A 22371-nucleotide genomic window follows, 5' to 3' on the forward strand; every position below is an offset into this window, starting at 1 on the left:
CCATTAGGGAAAACTGGAGGAGATAATAATTAGAACTGAGGATGCTACAAACTCTAATCAAACAATAGAGCAAAATAATAATGTGAGGGAACTGGGAGTGGTAATGTCTGAGGATCTCACTTTCAAGGATCACAACAGTGCCATGATCACAAAATGAAGAAAATGATAGTATGGTTAATGAGATTGTTCAAAACAAGAGATGCCAAGCCAATGATGATCCTTTTTAAATCACTTGTTCTCTCTAGGCTGGAGTACAGCTGTACATTAACATCTCCATTCAAAGCACATGAAATGGCAGATCGGGAGAATGTACAATCTTTACTGTACATATAAGTTCCATCAAACACCTTAACTCTTGCGAATGCTTTGAAGCACTTGACTTGTACTCACTGGAATGCATTTAAGAGAGATATATCATAATCTTTTAGGTAGTAGGTTGGTAAACGGCAACTGCCCAGGGAGGTACTACCGTCCTGCCAAGTGAGTGTAAAATGAAAGCCTGTAATTGTTTTACATGATGGTAGGATTGCTGGTGTCTTTTTTTTCTGTCTCATAAACATACAAGATTTCAGGTATGTCTTGCTACTTCTACTTACACTTAAGTCACACTACACATACATGTTTTTTTTTTTTTCAACAAGTCGGCCGTCTCCCACCGAGGCAAGGTGACCCAAAAAGAAAATACTTTCATCATCATTCAACACTTTCACCTCACTCACACATAATCACTGTTTTTGCAGAGGTGCCCAGAATACAACAGTTTAGACGTATATACGTATAGAAATACACAATATATCCCTCCAAACTGCATATATATACACACCCCTCTGGGTTTTCTTCTATTTTCTTCCTAGTTCTTGTTTATTTCCTCTTATCTCCATGGGGAAGTGAAACAGAATTGTTCCTCCATAAGCCATGCGTGTTGTAAGAGGCAACTAAAATGCTGGGAGCAAGGGGGTAGTAACCCCTTCTCCCGTACAAATTACTAAATTTAAAAAGACAAACTTTCGTTTTTCTTTTTGGACCACCCTGCCTTGGTGGGATACGGCTGGTTTGTTGAAAAAAAAAAAAAAATCATAATCTACACTTGGAAAATCCTAGAAGGAATAGTCCCTAATCTGCGAGTAGAAATCACTCCCTACAAAAGCAAAAGACTGGGCAAGCGGTGCAAAATAACCCCAATGAAAAGTAGGGGCACCATTGGTACACTAAGAGAAAACACAATAAGTGTCCAGGGTCCATGACTGTTCAACAGCCTCCTACCAAGTATAAGGAGAATTACCAATAGACCCCTGGCTGCCTTCAAGAGGGAGCTGGACAGATACTCAAAGTCAGTGCAAGATCAGCTGGGCTGTGGTTCATATGTTGGACTACATGTAGCCAGCAATAACAACCTGGTTGATCAGGCCCTGATCCACAGGGAGGCCTGGTTGTGGACTGGGCCAGGGGGTGTTGTTCCCTGGAACTTCCGAGTACTGTCATAGAAGCTAAGACATTGTGTAGCTTTAAAAATAGGTTGGTTAAATACATGAGTGGGCGTGGGTGAGTGTGAGCTGGACCTGACTAGCTTGTGCAACTAGGTTAGATTCCGTGCTCCTCCCTTAAGTGAATGTGACTGACCTGACTAGGTTAAGGCATTGGCCTAAGCTGGTGGGAGATTTGAACCTGCCCTGCATGGGCCAGTAGGCCTGCTGCAGTGTTCCTTTGTTCTTATGAATACCCTATAGGTAGACTCCAGGTAATATAAGAGGGGCCTGGAGACATGACTAAGTAGCAGAGGAAATGTTTATTTACTGCCATGAATGTCTACATTGTTTATTCTGAACCCTATTTTCAAACTGACAACTGCTGAATTTTGCATGAAATTGGCCAAATTACCAATTTCTGATCACTATATTGGATAGTTGAAATAGGTAAATGGGGAGTTTCTTGTACTTAATCAACAAAACAGAAGGAATACTAGTGAAATAGCTATGAGTCTGGTGGACTGGAACAATAGAGCTGGCCAAAAATAGAGTGCAAAGTGGGTGAAATTGCTGATGCATAAATATCGCCGAGACCGCAAACTTTGTGAGAATGTAATTCCATAAGTTTTCCATCAAATTTCGTATTTTTTTTTTCTGGAGTCTTTACTTTCAGAAAAAGATTCTCTATCATTTCGTTTGATAAAATATTTTTTTTTTTTTTTAATTTTTCAACCCTGATAGCAAGTTTGAGAGCAGAGGTATCAACACTGAAAGGGGTACGCGAAACGATATACAACAAAACCAATTTTACCATAGGCTAATTGATATGAACAAAACTTCCTGCTATCCATCGTCAAACCTCTTTAAAACTTCTAGTTTTGTTTCTAATGTTACACTTTTTCTCTGTTTTTGTGGCCACAGACATCAGGGGTGCACAGTGCACATTTAGTACCCATTGCAACAGGGTTAAGTCAAGGAACAAATGTTTGCAAAGCAAAAATTGTTAAGGAGCACCTTCTACCACTAGGCAGTTCAAAAACAAACAATAACAAATATGGCACACTCACTGAGCATTCTCATACTGCATGTTTATTGTTGTGCATTGGTATGATTATTGTATACTTTATGAATTTTTACACAAATAACCCAGTCAAGGTATTGTGTCTTATTGTTCTTCATGAATTTTTATTTTACATTAATCTGTATTCATTGTATTTGATTTTTTATCGTTATAATGAAACAATGTTGAATGAAATGACATTATTCAAGGACCTGCTGTATATACTAGGAAAGTGTATGAATGTGGCTATAAAGGTTTCTGGTCATCTCTCAACTGAACAAGTTATTAGTTACCCAATGTTTACAGGTTAAATTACCAATACAGTAATGACTCCATATCCATGGGGGATATGTTCCAAAACCTACCATGGATAGTAGTGAACCTTATATCTAAGTCATTTTTTGTTTACATACATTTTTTTTAGCATGTCAGCTGTTTCCCACTGAGGCAGGGTGACACAAAAAGAAAGAAAAACACCAAAAGAAAAAACTTTCATCATCATTCAACACTTTCACCATCATTCATACATAATCATTGTCTTTGCAGAGGCACTCAGATAGGGCAGTTTAGATGTCCCTCCAAGCAGCCAATATCCTAAACCCCTGGAAATATAAACACATATGCAGTATAATGTAATCCTTTATTGACAAGGTTTCGCCCACACAGTGGGCTTTTTCAAGTCACAAACAGATCTACCTGGGGTGGAAGGTACACGAGTATTTATAGTCAGGTTCAGAATGCTGAGGTCAGGTGGAGAATGCTGCATCTGATGATGTACCGAGTGGGGTATAGAGTCTAAAAACTCTATAACCCCACTCGGTACATCATCAGATGCAGCATTCTCCACCTGACCTCAGCATTCTGAACCTGACTATAAATACTAGCGTACCTTCCACCCCAGGTAGATCTGTTTGTGACCTGAAAAAGCCCACTGTGTGGGCGAAATGTTGTCAATAAAGAATCACATTATACTGCATATGTGTTTATATTTCCAATGTGTAGGTATTTTATACCATTTATTCCCATCCCAAACCCCTCCTTTAAAGTGCAGGCATTGTATTTCCCACCTCCAGGACTCAAGTCCGGCTAACCAGTTTCCCTGAATTCCTTCACAAAATATTACCCTGCTCACACTCCAACAGCTCGTCAGGTCCCAAAAACCATTCATCTCCATTCACTCCAATCTAACACACTCATGCACGCTTGCTGGAAGTCCAAGCCCCTCACCCACGAAACCTCCTTCACTCCCTGCCTCCAACCTTTCCTAGGACGACCCTTACCCTGCCTTTCTTCCCCTACATATTTATACGCTCTCCAAGTCAATTCCACTTTGTTCCATCCTCTCTAAATGACCAAACCACCTCAACAACCCCTCTTCAGCCCTCTAATACTTTTAGTAACTTCACACCTCCTAATTTCTATACTGCGAATTCTCTGCATATTATTTACACCACACATTGCCCTTAAACATGATTAAGGGCTATTTTTGAGCTATAGTAAACAGTTGATAACTGAAACCACATATACCGAATCCATGGATACGAGGGTTCAACTGTAGATGTTCAAGTGCTGTATGCTACAAAGTAACCTTAAATTTAACATTTTATTCTAATTTAAACAATGGTTTTGGAGCTTTAATTTTTTTTTTTCACAATGCTGTTATCTTCATAGATTTTGTACATAGAGAGATTCTGGAGTTGTCCCTGTCCAATACACTATATATATACATATTTTTTCAACAAACCAGCTGTCTCCTCCTCGAGGCAGGGTGACACAAAAAAAGAAGAAACACTTTCACCACCACTCATTCCATCACAGTCTTGCCAAAGGGGCACTGATACTACAGTTCAAAACTGCAAATATTCTCACCCTTTCTTCAGAGTGCAGGCACTGTATTTCCCACCTCTAGGACTAACTGGTTTCCTTGAATCCCTTCATAAACATTACTTTGCTCATACTCGAACACCTTTTCCCAACATTCAAACATTCACTTCTCTGACAATCCCATCTATAAATATGCTAAACATCTGATTTAATACTGTAAATAACAATCAAGGTTTAATTTAGAAATAAATTTATAGAATAACCTAAAAAAAAAAAAAAATGCAGTTTGAGTGGTGAATATTTTCTCCTTGAGGTAAAACTACCTATATGAGAAACAGTAAATAAGTTAACAATATACTTATAATAGTAATTTTTTAATCTCCTCTTGCTTACCTTGTATTCATGAAATTTTATTGTTCTGGCTTTAGGCTGGCTTTTTCCTTTAGATTTCTTTCTGCTCTTGGACTGATCTTTTCCTGGAGCAGAATTTTGTAGGGGTGGTGTTGTAAGGGCATGAGGAAGAGGTGTTCGTGTCACAAAAAGAGTTTGGGTCAGAGCAGGGGCTTGAGGGGAAGGTAAAAGAGGGTGCTGAGGAGATGCTAAGGATGATAATGGGGACAATGATGAGGTGGTAGAGGTTAATGAGGGCGATGCGGCTGCTACATCAGGCACACAACAGATGGGTGCAGATGCTGCTGGTGTGATGGGTGGTGGTGGTGGTGGTGCTATTACTGCAGCTGGGGTTACTACTGAGGTTACTGTTGAGGCTTCCAACAGGATTGGGCTTGGTGATAGAAGCTCTCGCACTCCAGCAGCACTGCCAGCCTCACTTTGGTCTGGGGACATTGCACCCTCACTGCTTGATTCATCTTCATACTGCACATATAAACTTGGATGTTTTCGAGGCTCTCCTTCACTTGTGCTCTTGAACATCAGCTGCCCCTCTGTCAATGTATAAATAAATCTTAATATTAAACTACAAAATATCCTTGCTGATATAATGTAAAAGCTGAAGGAAATGTATTTAATATGCAACTAATAAATGTAAAACTGACATGGAAAAAAGTACTGAATTCATAAATATATTAATATTTTTGCTTGAACTCTAACAAATCAAAAGCTAAAATAAAATTTTAATATAATTACTGATGCTAGTTTTATAAACCTCATTTATCATAATCTGCAAGAACTTTGATGATGATAAAAAAAAAAGAAATATTAATAATGAGATTAAAGAAGATTTTACCTTTGACAGCTTTCTCAAGGTCTTCTGTGGTGTGAAGTATATTGGCTCTGACAAGTTCAAGGGGTCCTGGTCTCTGGCACAGGTGGTCACTAATGGCATCAGCTATCCTGGCACGTTTCAACTGTTTCTGCTTTTCTACCAAGGAAGGATCAATATTTCCAGGTGCATCTGTGGGTTAACAATATGAAAATATATTTAATAAAAGTTTAAGAAATACCTCTTAACATTATCCTGTAAATAATTTGAACAAAATTCTCAGTGAACAATTTATTAATTACTTACATTCATTAAGGTTAACTGGGAGTCGTATGTATATTCAGAAAATAAATTACATTTACTGATATATTTATTACAGATTTGTAACTCAATCAATCAGCAAAAAGGCAGCATGGAAAAATGTCCCTTTCTTAATGATTTTTATTCTTTCCAACACTTCTGTATTGTACACTAGTTAAGACACTCTACTACACTTTCCAACACTTCAATACTGCAAACTAGTTAAGACACCCTACCACACTTTCCAACACTTCAATACTGTAGACTAGTTAAGACACCTTACCACACTTTCCAACACTTCAATACTGTAGACTAGTTAAGACACCCTACCACACTTTCCAACACTTCAATACTGTAGACTAGTTAAGACACCTTACCACACTTTCCAACACTTCAATACTGTAGACTAGTTAAGACACCTTACCACACTTTCCAACACTTCAATACTGTAGACTAGTTAAGACACCCTACCACACTTTCCAACACTTCAATACTGTAGACTAGTTAAGACACCTTACCACACTTTCCAACACTTCAATACTGTAGACTAGTTAAGACACCTTACCACACTTTCCAACACTTCAATACTGTAGACTAGTTAAGACACCTTACCACACTTTCCAATACTTCAATATTGTAGACCACTTACATCACTCCAAGGAACTTTTAACATAACAAAAGATTCAATATTAATTATTACATTTAACATCATCAATCATACTGCAAAGCAATTCAAATGAGAAAAATATTTTAACATGGGTCATTCTGACTAGACTGGGAAGTGATGTAACTGACATACCTTAGTATTACCATAATTCTACTGGTTACTAACCCTCCAGGATGTGTTGTCGAACCAGCTCCTCTCGGTCAGGTCGCCGTTGCATTTTCTGTTTGAGGATGTCATGTTTTTTTGCCATGTCCAATTTTTGACGCTGCTCATAGAAGGCAGTTGGGGTGTTCTTTGCTGTGGATTTTTTTTTTTTTTTACAATACAAGGAGATAAAAGATTGCATCCTCTAAAATTCCTAGCCTGAAATACTACAGTAATAGTGTTTAAAAACCTTTTAATGAACATTTGAATATGCCTTTAACTGATGAAGTATAAAAAGACTAGATAGTTCAAATTTTGTGGTGTATAATTAGAAAATAAAGACAAAATTCCTTTAGAAATTGTAATTCTGAACCAAACACTTCTCACTATCAAAGGAAACATCTATAACAGGATAATGTATATAGCAGTGACAATAAAAAGAAACAAAATTTTAATTTCTAATTATATTTTAAAATAAAAATATTACCACTGGCAGACCTATAAGACAAAAAAAAAAATGTGTGGCTTAAGTATCATATTCTTTCTTTCAACACACCGGCCGTATCCCACCGAGGTGGGGTGGCCCAAAAGAAAAAATGAAAGTAAGTATCATATATCATATAATAAATAAATGAATTACTGGCCCACACCATTTGTTGTATATTATTTTTTTTTTTATTTTACCTCAATACTTATGTTCCTTCAAGGCTGGGTGAGCCAAAAAAGAAAACACATTCAGCATCATCCATTCAATTGCTGTCTTTCCAGAAGTGTGCTGGCATCACAATTCAGACTGCCCTCTGACTGCAACATCCCCAAACTTCCTAGAGTGCACACACTGCCCTTGCCACCAGTCCAGTTAACTGGTTTTCCTGAATTCCTTCATAAAAGTTACTTTGCTCACACTCCAATAGTGAGTCATTAAAAAACCACTTTCCTCCATTCACTCCTATCTAACAAGCTCACAAAAGCCTGCTGGATGCTGAAGCCCCTAAAATTCAAAGCTTTTTTCACCCTCCTCTCTCCAAGAGTTCCTGGGACAACCTCTACCCCTCCAACTTTCCACCTCAGATTTATACGCCCTCTTTGTTATCCTATTTCCCTCTACTCTCTTTACATGCCCAAACCACCTCATCAACTTCCCCATCCCTCAGTCCACTGAATTTTACTCATGGAAACTATGCACACACACTGCCAATCCTTTTGTACCTTCTCTTCCTTCATGCATATATTTAATAAAATCACTATCTCCACTTGATTGTAAATTATTCTGGAAGTAATGAATGCTCAACCCTAGTAGTGAGAAAATACTCACGTGGGATGACACCGCGGTTCACAAGATCCTCCCGGGGTCGTCTTAACATGAGCTTCACTTTTAGAGCTGTAATGATACAAATATATTAGCACAGTAAAAACTTCATAATAAACTGTAATTCTTTATTTAATGAACTATAAATGTAAAAATATTTATAGTACTCATAAGGTGAAGATGACTAGGCATTAGTATAGTAATAAGAGATATCAATAGTAAGTTTCGTAATTCATGTTTAAGCTAGCTAGTACGTATATGTTTTCCTCCTAAGCAGTGATTTTATGTACTGTAAATTCAAAATAAGTCTCAACATAATAGATTTATTGCTGTTTTTATTTAATCCAGCATTAACTGTACAAACAATTTATTTACAAAATAAAACTGAATTTCTGTATAAAATATCAGAAAATATATCTGAATTGAACAGCAAACTTATTCAATATATTCATGAAACTAAGTACAGTAGTACCTCGAGTTACGAACTTAATTTGTTCCAGAAGGCCGTTCGAGTGCCGTTACCGAGCGAATTTGTTCCCATAAGAAATACATAATGTAAATTAGTTTAGTCCGTTTCCGACCCCCAAAAATACACCTACAAAAGCACTTACAAAAATACACTTACATTGTTCGAGTTGGGAGCTGTTCAAAACTTGAGATATCACTGTACTGATATCAAGAGAATGAGACTTAAGACTGTAGTACAACCACTTTATTAAATCCCTCTCTCAAATCAGGTTTTCATTACGAACACTAATTCATTTCCATGTAATGCTCTCTACGTAAGATAAATATTATACGGCATATGAATATATACAAAGGAAAAATTATTACATTAATAAATGATGCAGATAACATCATGACATCCAGTTTACTAATACACTGAAAACTTAAAACTGACATACTTTATCACTGATATTTTGCCAAATATTAGATACTTTACAAGTGTCAAGTCTTACCAGTATTGTATGGCTGTAATGTGGAGGTGCCTGGGGATGCACTTTCAACACACCTGTTTAATGGGTCATACACCAACTGCCAGAAGCTTACCATATTGAAATAATAATAACAACACTGTCTTCTTTTCTATTTGTTAAAAATATTACAAGTAGCTGCAAATGTTTCCAATATTCCCAGCAACTATGTACTATGATTCTCAGTCTGACATTGACAACAGCTGTACAAAACAAACATTTAAAGGGAGCTGCCATGAACGCAACAGTATCTCACACTGTTGACAAAGCTTTCCTCAGGTACAAATAAAAAAATTTCATATATGTACATATTCACTTTTCTTTTTGTACTGCCTAAATACTTAATATAACTTCAGTTCTCTCAAATATAGAACACTGAATGAAGGCTATTAAGCGATTGGGTAACACAGCATTTAAATGTGCTTGTGTTCAGTAGTAACACTGTAACAAGGTGAATCAAGACAGAGCGTCGTATGAGACTAGCTGGCTGAGACCACAGGAAGGAAGGCAGATTACACCAACCTCAATATCTCCCTCCTAAATTCTGAACTCCAGATTATTTGTTCTATACCATCTTATACAATTATATTTCAATGTATTAATACTGCATAATGGTTTAAAATTAAATAGAACAAGCTTAAAAGTATTACATAATGAAGAAATATTCTTTTATATCTCATGGGATGCACACTACACCTTTGATATACCTTTGATAAGTTCTGAGAGTTTTTCTACTCCCCGAGCCTGGCCTTGGGCTGGGTGGGGAAGGGGGGATGCACATACTCTCCTAAATGTGGTTGCAGGGGTTGAGTCACAGCTCCTGGCCCCATGTGTGTGCATGTGTATGTGTGCATGCACTCAGTGATTCTCCGATCCTGGCCCTGCCTCTTAACTTGCCATTCTTCAGATTTGCTCCCTTTTAGCCTCATGGGCCCTATCATACCTGCTCTTAAAACTATGTATGAAGTCTGCCTCCACCACTTCCTCATTGAGATTATTCCAATTCCCGGCCACTCTGAAACTAAAAAAATACTTCTTGTGGATCATTTGTGTCTAACTTCCAGCTGACAACCCAAGCACCTCTCAAACAGCCTGTCTCTATCTGTCCTATCAATTCCTCCAAGTTTCTGATACGTTATGTCTTCCCTGGTTCTTCTGTCCTCCAATGTCATTAGATTCAGTTTCATTAGCCACTCTTCATAATGATTATCTTTATTTCTACAAGTACATGATACAACTTATACAAACCTAGCCGACATCAATGACATATTATATAGAAAGCCACTGGTTATGCAAAGCATTTTGGGCAATTTAGGTTAATTTTGTTCCCAGGATGTGACCTACACCCAGGTACCTACTTACTGCTAGGGGAACAGGAACAACACATGTGTTAAGGAAATATACAAAATTTTTCCACCCATACTGAGGATCTAACCACAGACTGCAATGTGTGAGCTCTTTAGCTCTGAAACAAGCCTTACAGCATATTCCTACACTTTCCTGATAAGCTTTATCAGGTTCCATGGACCTGATATATATTATATAAAGGTCCACAAATGATTCTCTTTTGAGATTTCTGAAGGCTATTCTTAGATTTTATAGATAAGCATTGGCTGCAGAAGCTATCTGATTGATATGAGCCTCTGGCAAAATGCTAGGGACAATGCTCATCCTTAGGTTTTCCTCTTTAAGCAAGGTCTGTAGCCTATCCCCAGAGTCTATATGCAGTGTCCAGTCTTCTGGTTCTTTTGCAATCTTCGTAACTTTGCATTTGCTGAGACTAAATTCAAGCAACCACTTAAATTACCAATATTGCAGTTTATCCAAATCAATTTGCAGCCTCTCCTTATCCTCATTAGCTTTACATCATCAGCAAACAGGGATACCACCCCATCTTATATACAATTCACACAAACCAGAACAGTAGGGTACTAATACCAATCATCGCAAAACCCAGCTTGTAATTCTTCTCCATTCCGACATCTCTTCCCATATAATCACTCTTTGATTCCTTTCCCTAAGGTACTCTGTGATCTACCGGAGTGTAGATGATACTATACTCACACTTATAGTACGACACTAGAGTAATAAAGCTGGTGTAATGTTACTTACATTCTTTGTTTTTATTGAGAGTCTTGCCTTGCAGTGGGGAGTCATCCACCTCACACTTGGGTGGTGAGAGGGGAATGAAGGGGGGCTGAGACCCCTCTCCATTACTACCATCCGCCATCTTGCTTAGGTCGTTCAAATTGCAATCCTGGAAAAAAAAAAAAAAGATTGGACAATGAAGATGTGTATAATGGATAAAATTGTTTACTTTAACTCTTAATAAAAAAATTTATTCTTCAAGGTACAGAGGGCCCCGCTTTACAGTGCTTCATTTTATGGTGTTTTACTAATGCGACGGTTTTCAAATTTACCCATTCTTACTATAACAAATATATTCCCCACTCATTATAAGCTAAGGACGAAAACATTTTAAGGTAAGTAATGCGGGTACTGTACATGCATTTTTTTAGTCCTAGCTCCATTGCTCACTTATTACATGATAGTGTAAACATGCTATCAGGTTTTTATATGCATTTGAAAGTGATAAAATTTTATATGCATTTGCAAGTAATAAAAGGCTGTTTCACTTTACAGCACTTTTCACATCAGTAGACTGGAACCTAACCTGCTGTATAAGTGGGGCCTGCCCTTATACTGAATCTGATTGGCATACTGTATTGTAAGGGAGGGTCCTGCTTATATGGCAGGTTAGGCTCCAGGCTAGTGCTGTTAAGCAAAAATAGCCATAAAGTGAATCATACTTTTTTTTCACTTTTAAATGCATATACATGCCTGATAGCATGTTTACACTATCGTATATTAATTAAATTAGCAGTAGAACTAGCATAAAACAATAAAAAGTAAAATGCACATTCCGTACACTCATTACTGACTTTAAATATTTGTACTCTTAATTTAGTGTGAGAGGTGAACATTAGGAAGTCACATGTGGCAGCCTGCCCAGCTACCACACTTTACAATTATGTTTGTTTTACCATGATTGTATATATTTTCTTTATATGATATATAGCATATTTCTTATATAATTTTGAAAAAAAAAAAAATTAAAGTGCCCTGGAGAGATAATTATTATTATTATGCTTATTGCCATCGATATACCTTGTTCACCAAGTTTAAAGATGGATTAATGAAAATGTCTATAATATTGTAATTTATGACATTTAAAGTTGCCCACAGTGATTATTATGATTATTATTATGCTTATTGCCATCGGCATACCTGCCAACAGTGATACATGTGTAGTAGTAATTCAAATACCATTTATACTTAGCTTCACTTGCTAGCCATGATGTCATGAATTCCCGTGCACCCTGCGCATGCACCACTAGTGAACAGAGTCGGTTACCCTCAGGCTAAGGAGACGTGGACAGGCTGGGCTTCATCAGTTATTTACCCAACATATTGCCCTGTATAACAGCCTACAGCATGTCTCCTTCACCATCACTCTATTATTTACGAACCCAACAAATGGTGGCAGCTCTGGGCACGTAATTTGTTGAATTACCGGTGATGTAACAAGTTATATGCTACCAAGACTGGCAGCCATTATGTGCCCAGCTACCCCATCTCATATTTATGTCAATTTGTTCTACTACAGTTGTATATACGTATTATGTTTACATGATATGCAACGTGCTTCTTATATACTGTAATTTTGAAAAAATATCATAGACGGATTAATGAAAATGCCTATAATAATGTAATATACGACGTTTAAAGTGCTTCAGAGTGATTATTATTATTATTATTACAGTATTATTATTATTATTATTATTATTATTATTATTATTATTATTATTATTATTACTATTGCGTCTTCAACACTAGTGCAACACTCTTAGTAATTCTAATGTGTGCTTTTACACCAGCACAGTGTGTAAGTTTATTTAGGTACAGGTACACATAAGTACAATTATCAAAGTAGTATATATAAAATAACATGGAGTTCATGGAGGATGTATACAGAGTGGTGCATGGATGCCATAACAGTGAATCACTGAGCTGTATAAAAAATTTTTTGTTAGCATTAGTGAATGTCAGTACAGCCTCTCCTCACTTAGCGACGTACTACTCGTTTACCGACTGTTCGAACTGAAAACTAGCTCTCCAGCCAGTATGCAAACCTAAGTAATGTACATTAGAGCTGATTTCCTCTACAGTGTATTCTGTTATTACAGTATACAGTACACTACTGTATCAACATTTAAAAATATACTAAAAATGTTATAAATGGTGCAAAGGTGACATTCAAAAAATATCTAAAGATGGTTGATACAAACTCACTACCAGTACAGTATGCTCCTTGCTTAACAACCAATTCGCTTACCAACCTACTCTTAGTTAAGGAACCCCTGTCTTTAAGTGAGGAGAGGCTGTACATATTAGTGAATCGCCTTCTGTACTTTAAAATATGCAAATTAGAAGCACATATATTACATATTCAACACAAATTAAATATTTTTTATAACTGAATTTAAAATATTTTTCTGTAAAAGTATTTCCTATAATTTCCTTTGAAGGCAAATATAGCAGACTCCTGTCTAATGTCTATAATAAAACCTAGGATTCCCACTTAACCCTTTGACTGTCGCAACCCCCAATCCTGAGGTGTCTCCTGGTGTCGCAAAATTTAAAAAAAAAAAAAAAAAAAAAAAAAAAAAATTATTTTTTCTTATGAAATGATAGAGAATCTTTTCCCGATTGTAATGACACCAAAAAAACGAAATTTGATGGAAAACTGACGGAATTATGCTCTCGCGAAGTTAGCGACCTCGGCGATATTGACAAATCGGCGATTTCGCCCACTTTGAGCCCTATTTTCGGTTAATTCCATTGTTCCAGTCGATCAAACTCATAGCTATTTCTTTAGAACTCCATTTTTTCTATCGATTGAGTACGAGAAACTGCCCATTTACCGATTTCAACTACCCAATAATGTGGTCAGAAATTTGCAATTTGGCCAATTTCACGAAAATTAAAAAATATGACAATTTCAAAATAAGGTCCAGAATGAACAATGCAGACATTCCTGGCTCTAAAATAACATTTTCTTTGTTCATCAGTCATGTCTCCAGGCCCCTCTGATATTACTCTTGCTTTCTATTTTGAATTTTTATTCAAACAAAAAATAGAAGACTTACTATTATGCAGACTACTGCAATACTGTAATAATTGTATAAATAACATCAACCCATTCATGACTGCATATTAGAATGGCTAGTTGGACATTTATTGGACAATGACATCATTTGTTTACTTTTGAACATTGGCAAAAACCAAACATTTCCCCTACTTTGAGCTCCATTTCCAGGTTCTTTTTATAGTAAAATCAATCAAAATCATCTCTATTTCTATAATATGTTTTTCATTCTATCAAATGAGACCAAGAAAATGAGAATACTACAACCATAAATACTATATGAAAATAGACCACAAAGTCGGCATTTTAATTAAAAAAAATGGCCGGAGTTTCTTTTTTCTCATTATGCACTGCGTGCTCCAGGATTTTTTTTATATGGTGCACACTGACCACACAGACCCATTCTCTCACATGTGGGCCTACCAGCTTTCTCCTGCTTGATTTGACGCTGCTAGAATTTATGAGTATATATACGTCAAACACGGTACCTCGTAAGACGTATATATACGGCCGCGACAGTCAAAGGGTTAACCCACTGAGTGTCTAGACCCCAGCTCACAAACATTGCTCATAGTGTCAAAAAAAAAAAAAAATATTAAATGACAATCTTTTTTCTGAAGGTAATGAAATCAAAACTATGAAATTTGATGGAAAACTTATGGAATTATGCTCTCAAGAAGTTGGCAGTCTTGGTGATATTTATGCATTGGAGATTTTGCCCACTTTGAGCCCTATTTTAGGCCAATTCTTTTGCTCCACTTGACTAAACTCACAGCTATTTCACTAGAATTCCTTTTATTCTATCGATTGAGTACAAAAAACTACCCATTTACCTATTTCAACTACACAAAAAAGTGTTCAGAAATTACTAATTTGGCCAATTTCACACAAAATTCAAGAAAGGCCAATTTCAAAACTGGGCTAGAATAAACAATGCAGACATTCCTGACACTAAAATAACATTTTCTCTGTTCATTAGTTCCATCTCCAGGCCCCTCTTATATTACACTTGCTTTTCATTTTGAATTTTTATTCACACAAAAAATAGATGATTTACTGTTATTCAGACTACTGCATAATTGTATAAATAATATCAGTGCATTCGTGAATGCATATCAGACCCACCAGTTGATGCGTATTGGATGCATGATGTGATTTGTTTACTCTTGAACACAGTCAAAAATCTAACATTTCCGCTAGTTTGAGCTCAATTTCAAGCTACTTTTAGCAAATAAACCATTCAAAATCACCTTTACTTCTGTAATATATCTTCCATTCTATCAAATGAGACCAAGAAAACGAGAATACAGTGGTCCCTCAATAATCGTCCGGCCTGAAAGTCGTCCATTTCGGAAATAGTCCCGTTTTTTCGTCTAAATATTGGCTCGCAAATGGTCAGGTAACTCGCTAATAGTCCTTCGTCCGGGACGCATACTCACGCTCTGAGCCGCCTGGGCCTTCTCTTCCCAGCCAGTGTGCCATTGTTTACCAGTGAGCGATGGTCCCCTCACGTGCTCCAGCAAAATATTTCATAATATTCCATTTATTTTAGTGCTTGCAAGTGCTAAATAAGCTACCATGGCTCCAAAGAAAGCGCCTAGTGCCAAGCCTTTGGTAAAGAAGGTGAGAAATACGATTGAATTTAAGAAAAACATCATTGAACAATATGATAGTGGCGTACGTGTGGGCGAACTGGCCAGGATGTATAACAAATCCCGTACAACCATATCTTCCATTATAGCCAAGAAAAAGGAAATCAAGGATGCTGTTGTTGCAAAGGGGGTAAATATGCTGACAAAAATGAGATCACCAGTACTCGAAGATGTTGAGAAGTTATTATTGGTGTGGATAAATGAGAAACAATTAGCAGGAGATAGTCTTATGACGTCGCTTATTTGTGAAAAGGCTAAGCAGTTGCATGACGATTTGGTAAAGAAATTGCCTGCAAATAGTGGTGATGCGAGTGAATTTAAGGCCAGCAAAGGCTGGTTTGAGAGATTTAAGAAGCGTACTGGCATACACAGTGTGGTAAGGCATGGTGAGGCTGCCAGTTCGGACCACAAGGCAGCTGAAAAATATGTGCATGAATTCAAGGAGTGCATAAACAGTGAAGGACTGAATCCTGAACAGGTGTTCAATTGTGATGAAACAGGCCTCTTTTGGAAGAAAATGCCAAAGAGGACCTGCATTACTCAGGAAGAAAAGGCGCTGCCAGGACACAAGCCTATGAAAGACAGGCTGACGCTAATGTTCTGTGCTAATGCTAGTGGGGATTTCAAAGTGAAGCTGTTACTAGTGTACCATTCTGAAAATCCCAGAGTGTTCAAGAAAAACAATGTTCAGAGCTCTCTGGACAGTTTTTTTTTTTGCGAAACAGGACTCCATTGACTCTCAAGGTGGTCCTAGTGGCATTAAGAAACAGAGAAGAGAAGTTACCCCAGAAAAGCAATTAGTACCCGAGGTGTTGATGGAAGGGGATTCCCTTCCAAACAGTAAATCAACCAATCCGTCTCCTCCAGTCTTCCATACACAAAGAAGAATCACCAATAAAGGTAAGTGTTATTCTGTTAATGTTTAATTCATCATGTGCCACTGTATTGTTTATGTACTACATCTATATTTCATGTAAAAAGTTTTTTTGTTTTAATACTTCTGGGTGTCAGGAATGGATTAATTGAATTTACATTATTATGGGGAAAATTGATTCGTAAATCGTCTATTTCGATAACAGTCCCACTTCCAGGAACGGATTATGGACGATAATTGAGGGACCACTGTACAACCATAAATACCATATGAAAACACACTACAAATTCGTTGTTTTAAACCAGAAACACAGTTACAGTTTTTTTCTCATGCACTGCATGCTGCAGGATTTTTTTTATACTCCACACACTGACTATGTAGACCCATTCTCTCATATGTAGGCCTACCAGGTTCTCCCGCAAGATTTGAAGCCGCTATAATTTTGGCAATGTGTTATGGGACTGACACTGTCTTCAGCCACATAATTATGGGATTGACACCGAAGGGGTTAATGTCCATAATAAAACCTAGGACTCCCACTTAATGTCCATAATAAAACCTAGGACTCCCACTTAATGTCCATAATAAAACCTAGGACTCCTGCTTAATGTCCATAATAAAGCCTAGGATTCCCGCTTGATGATCGCCTCTCGTACAACGACCAGATTCTGAGCCATTGACTGTCTTCCCCCTTTAATTAATGATTGCTTTCGCTCATATGACCAGATAATGTTTATATACATAAATATGCAAAAAAATCATCTGCTTCTGGCAACAGCAGTCAACTTACATACTGTTTTCATACCCTCTTCACCATCAGGTAAAATGTGAGGAAACAGGGTAATAATTTATGTACATATAAATTATTATAAAACAGGGAGTCTTAGGTTATACCTGGAGTTTACCTGGAGTTTACCTGGAGAGAGTTCCGAGGGTCAATGCCCCCGCGGCCCGGTCTGTGACCAGGCCTCCTGGTGGATCAGAGCCTGATCAACCAGGCTGTTACTGCTGGCTGCACGCAAACCAATGTACGAGCCACAGCCCGGCTGGTCAGGAACCGACTTTAGGTGCTTGTCCAGTGCCAGCTTGAAGACTGCCAGGGGTCTGTTGGTAATCCCCCTTATGTATGCTGGGAGGCAGTTGAACAGTCTTGGGCCCCTGACACTTATTGTATATGGTCTCTTAACGTGCTAGTGACACCCCTGCTTTTCATTGGGGGGATGTTGCATCGTCTGCCAAGTCTTTTGCTTTCGTAGTGAGTGATTTTCGGGTGCAAGTTCGGTACTAGTCCCTCTAGGATTTTCCAGGTGTATATAATCATGTATCTCTCCCGCTTGCATTCCAGGGAATACAGGTTCAGGAACCTCAAGTGCTCCCAGTAATTTAGGTGTTTTATCTCCGTTATGCGCGCCGTGAAGGTTCTCTGTACATTTTCTAGGTCAGCAATTTCACCTGCCTTGAAAGGTGCTGTTAGTGTGCAGCAATATTCCAGCCTAGATAGAACAAGTGACCTGAAGAGTGTCATCATGGGCTTGGTATCCCTAGTTTTGAAGGTTCTCATTATCCATCCTGTCATTTTTCTAGCAGATGCGATTGATACAATGTTATGGTCCTTGAAGGTGAGATCCTCCGACATGATCACTCCCAGGTCTTTGACGTTGGTGTTTCACTCTATTTTGTGGCCAGAATTTGTTTTGTACTCTGATGAAGATTTAATTTCCTCGTGTTTACCATATCTGAGTAATTGAAATTTCTCATTGTTGAGCTTCATATTGTTTTCTGCAGCCCACTGAAAGATTTGGTTGATGTCTGCCTGGAGCCTTGCAGTGTCTGCAATGGAAGACACTGTCATGCAGATTCGGGTGTCATCTGCAAAGGAAGACACGGTGCTGTGGCTGACATCCTTGTCTATGTCAGATATGAGGATGAGGAACAAGATGGGAGCGAGTACTGTGCCTTGTGGAACAGAGCTTTTCACCGTAGCTGCCTCGAACTTTACTCTGTTGACTACTACTCTCTGTGTTCTGTTAGTGAGGAAATTATAGATCCATCGACCGACTTTTCCTGTTATTCCTTTAGCACGCATTTTGTGCGCTATTATGCCATGGTCACACTTGTTGAAGGCTTTTGCAAAGTCTGTATATATTACATCTGCATTCTTTTTGTCTTCTAGTGCATCTAGGACCTTATCGTAGTGATCCAATAGTTGAGACAGACAGGAGCGACCTGTTCTAAACCCATGTTGCCCTGGGTTGTGTAATTGATGGGTTTCTAGATGGGTGGTGATCTTGCTTCTTAGGACCCTTTCAAAGATTTTTATGATATGGGATGTTAGTGCTATCGGTCTGTAGTTCTTTGCTATTGCTTTACTGCCTCCTTTGTGGAGAGAATATACCAAGGACGGCCGACTTGTTGAAAAAAAAAAAAAAATGTTATACAGTGGACCCCCGCTTAACGATCACCTCCAAATGCGACCAATTATGTAAGTGTATTTATGTAAGTGCGTTTGTACGTGTATGTTTGGGTGTCTGAAATGGACTAATCTACTTCACAATATTCCTTATGGGAACAAATTCGGTCAGTACTGGCACCTGAACATACTACTGGAATGAAAAAAGTTCGTTAACCGGGGGTCCACTGTATTATATATTGTAAATTTATTTATATGACAAATTAAAATTGTGGTGAATATACAATAAATTGAGAAGCAGTAATATGAAAAACTGTCAAAAAAAGCAAGAAAAATAATCATCTTTAGGGGTTTAGAGTGTTATGGAGAGTTTATGCCATACTGAGCCCTGTCTCTCAATGTTCAGGGAAGAAATATTGCTCACAGCAAAAATACATAGTGCAAAATACCACTAGAACGAGCATTCAGTATCCCATGGAGAAAAATTTTGCCACCAAAACAGCTAGTTTATAGTGAAACCCATATCCATGCTGTGGATGGAAGTGCAAGAGCATAAGGGTACACAAAAGGCCCCAAAAGGGGTTAACAAAAGAAACAGCTTAGGTTTAGATGAAATTCCAGAGCTCTTAAAAAAAAAGTGCAGACATATTTCATCCTGACAAATATAGCATTAGAGTGCTGGCAAAACCTAGACCAGTAGCCCTAACATCACACACTATAAAAGTCTTGGAAGAGGTGATAAGATGTCAAATTACAAACTTTATGAAAAGCATCATCTGCACATCCGAAGCCAACTACTAAACCATCAAGATAAAATTAAAGAGGTACTGGAAAAAAAAAACCATAATGCAGATGTGGTTTACATGGATTTTGCAAAAGCAGACGACAAATGTTATCATGGAATACTAGCACACAAAATGAGGTGCATAGGTATAATGTGAAAAACAAATGGATATTCAATTTTCAAACAAACAGAACACACAGAGTACTAGTAAATTTAGAAAGGATAAGTAGAGTAAAAGGTTTAGTACCACAAAGTACTGTCTGGATGCCTTTACTGTTTCTTATGCTCATAGCAGATATGGATAAAAATACTAGCCACAGCTTCATATTGTTTGCAGATGATACCAAAATAACCATGACAGGAATAGTGTACATACACATTCACTCATGTAATGGAATATTTTACACAGTTACTGTTGCACAGGAATATTGTACACACAATCACTAGTGCAAAGGAATGCTTTATACAATAATATGCATACATATATACAACACATGCAGTCACTGGATTACAGTAATACAGGTACAGTACAACACTACGTCGTGTCGCCACGTGGAGAAGACCCGGGCCAGGACCCATTCTGGCAAACCTACTTGTACCTGTAGCACAACACAGATTTTCCGGTAACAGATGATCCTGCACCTATCTAAGTCTAGGCAAAATTATGAGACTAGTTTTTTGCCAAACCTGTTTACTGGGTGGCCACAGATGGCATATGTAACACATGCTTATTTATATTGTTTACACTGCAGTTGTTAGTGGTGATCCCTTGATTTTATGCAATTCTTAGCATATTTTGCTAACAATTGGTCCTATGGCTTGGGTTAATAACTATATAAGTAACTTGTTTATAGCTATGGCTACTGACAAGTTGTCAGGTGAATTAATCCTAGGGGGTAGAACAAAGTTCATTTGTGAAAGAACAAGAGCTACTGAATTTTTTATTTGATGCATGAAAAATTACACAGAGAAACATCAAAGCACACAAAATAACTTCATTTGGAGGCCTGGTCACAGACCGGGCCGAGGGGGCGTTGACCCCCGGAACTCTCTCCTGGTAAACTCCAGGATGAAATATTTAAAAAGACTGCCAAGAAGAATGTCACAGAAGTAGGCCTTTATTATCTGAAAACCCTGTAACTTCAAGTGCCCCAGATGTTCTCACTATAACATCACAAATTCATGATGAAACTGTCAACTATGAAAGAGACAGTAATCCTGACAACCTGTAACTTTCAGACCTTTGTGATTACCTCTACAGTTCCAGTGGTGGTATTGCAACATTCTTTGTATCAATCAATCAGTTTATTTCCACATGGTACCTCGTTTGTACAAAACTGGATGGCATTACATCTCCCACGTGAGAATCCCCTTTGTTAAACAGAGCATTTCGGGCAAGCTTAAGCCTGTAAGTATAGTAATTAATAAACCAGTTTCAGTTATACTAATATTAAATTTAAGTTTCCAGCAGACCGTGGTAGATCAGAGGTGTATTGCTGAATTATTATTATGTGACCTCTGTTGATCTGGCAAAATTGATATTCTGGCAAGACTAGGAACCAAGGGTGCTGGAAAATCAGTGTTGTACCTGTATTGTGTAATGCTATAGGTTCGAACCTATGAGGTCCATGGGAGCTGTGAGTATCTGGCCTCAGCTATAGCATCAGGATGTCATAGCTGGGTCCAGACACTCACAACTTCCTTGTCAGAGTTCGTAGGTTCGAATCTACATTGACACTGCACATACTGTCACTTATGTAAAGAATACACACAAAAGACTATTGTTCTTACCAATTTGAACTTCATCACTCTGTGGTATATAGACATTGGCTGCATGTAAGAAAATTTTAAAAAGATCAAAACAACAAATCTGGACAGCCGTTTAAAATTAATGAATATTTTTATACCTAATATAACTTCTAATTAGGCACAAGGTGAAACATAACTAAAAAGAAATGTATTCCTTATTTCAGCTCATACCACACTCCTATGAGATAACTCAGTAAGTGTACAGTATCCAAGAGACCAAGACATCTCAACACCTCTTTTAGTGTGAAAGGAATTATTGTACCAACAAACCATCAGATGCCTCTAAGAGGGAACTTAACAAGTTCCTTAAGTTAGTTCCTGATCAGTTAGGCTGTGGTGCCTATGTTGGACTGTGTGCTGCTAGCATCAGCAACCTGACTGATCAGGGAATCAACCAGTAGGTATGGTCATGACTGGGTCAATGGGGTAATAACCCACAAGAATTGACAACAGGTAAAGAGTTGGTACTGTAGCAGAATCTTGAATGACAGTAATATAACAAGTACCTTACACTATTCAGGTCTTCATCTGAATCAGCAATATATTCTGTATCAATCAAAGGTCCTTTACTGATGCTGCATCAGGTTTAGGCCCAGGAAATATTTTTTGAATGCTAATAAAAATATGGGCTGTGCCACACTGTTATGACTAGGTTTTACCAGTGAAT

General features: G+C 37.7%; 1 protein-coding gene across 6 annotated transcripts in view; it reads right to left on the minus strand.

Moving 5' to 3' along the window:
* Positions 1-22371, minus strand: part of Mrtf (Myocardin-related transcription factor) — a 332782-nt gene that overhangs the window by 49469 nt on the left and 260942 nt on the right. For all 6 annotated transcript variants that reach the window (XM_070096707.1, XM_070096705.1, XM_070096704.1 and 3 more), the window contains 5 exons: positions 11079-11223; positions 7999-8064; positions 6705-6836; positions 5597-5764; positions 4744-5294 (listed from right to left, as the gene is read on the minus strand). In XM_070096707.1, the coding sequence (XP_069952808.1) occupies positions 4744-5294; positions 5597-5764; positions 6705-6836; positions 7999-8064; positions 11079-11196 (1035 nt within the window). In that variant the 5' untranslated portion in view covers positions 11197-11223. The remainder of the gene's footprint in view (positions 1-4743; positions 5295-5596; positions 5765-6704; positions 6837-7998; positions 8065-11078; positions 11224-22371) is intronic.

Source organism: Cherax quadricarinatus, chromosome 54, assembly GCF_038502225.1.
Source record: "Cherax quadricarinatus isolate ZL_2023a chromosome 54, ASM3850222v1, whole genome shotgun sequence".
NCBI lineage: Eukaryota > Metazoa > Arthropoda > Malacostraca > Decapoda > Parastacidae > Cherax > Cherax quadricarinatus.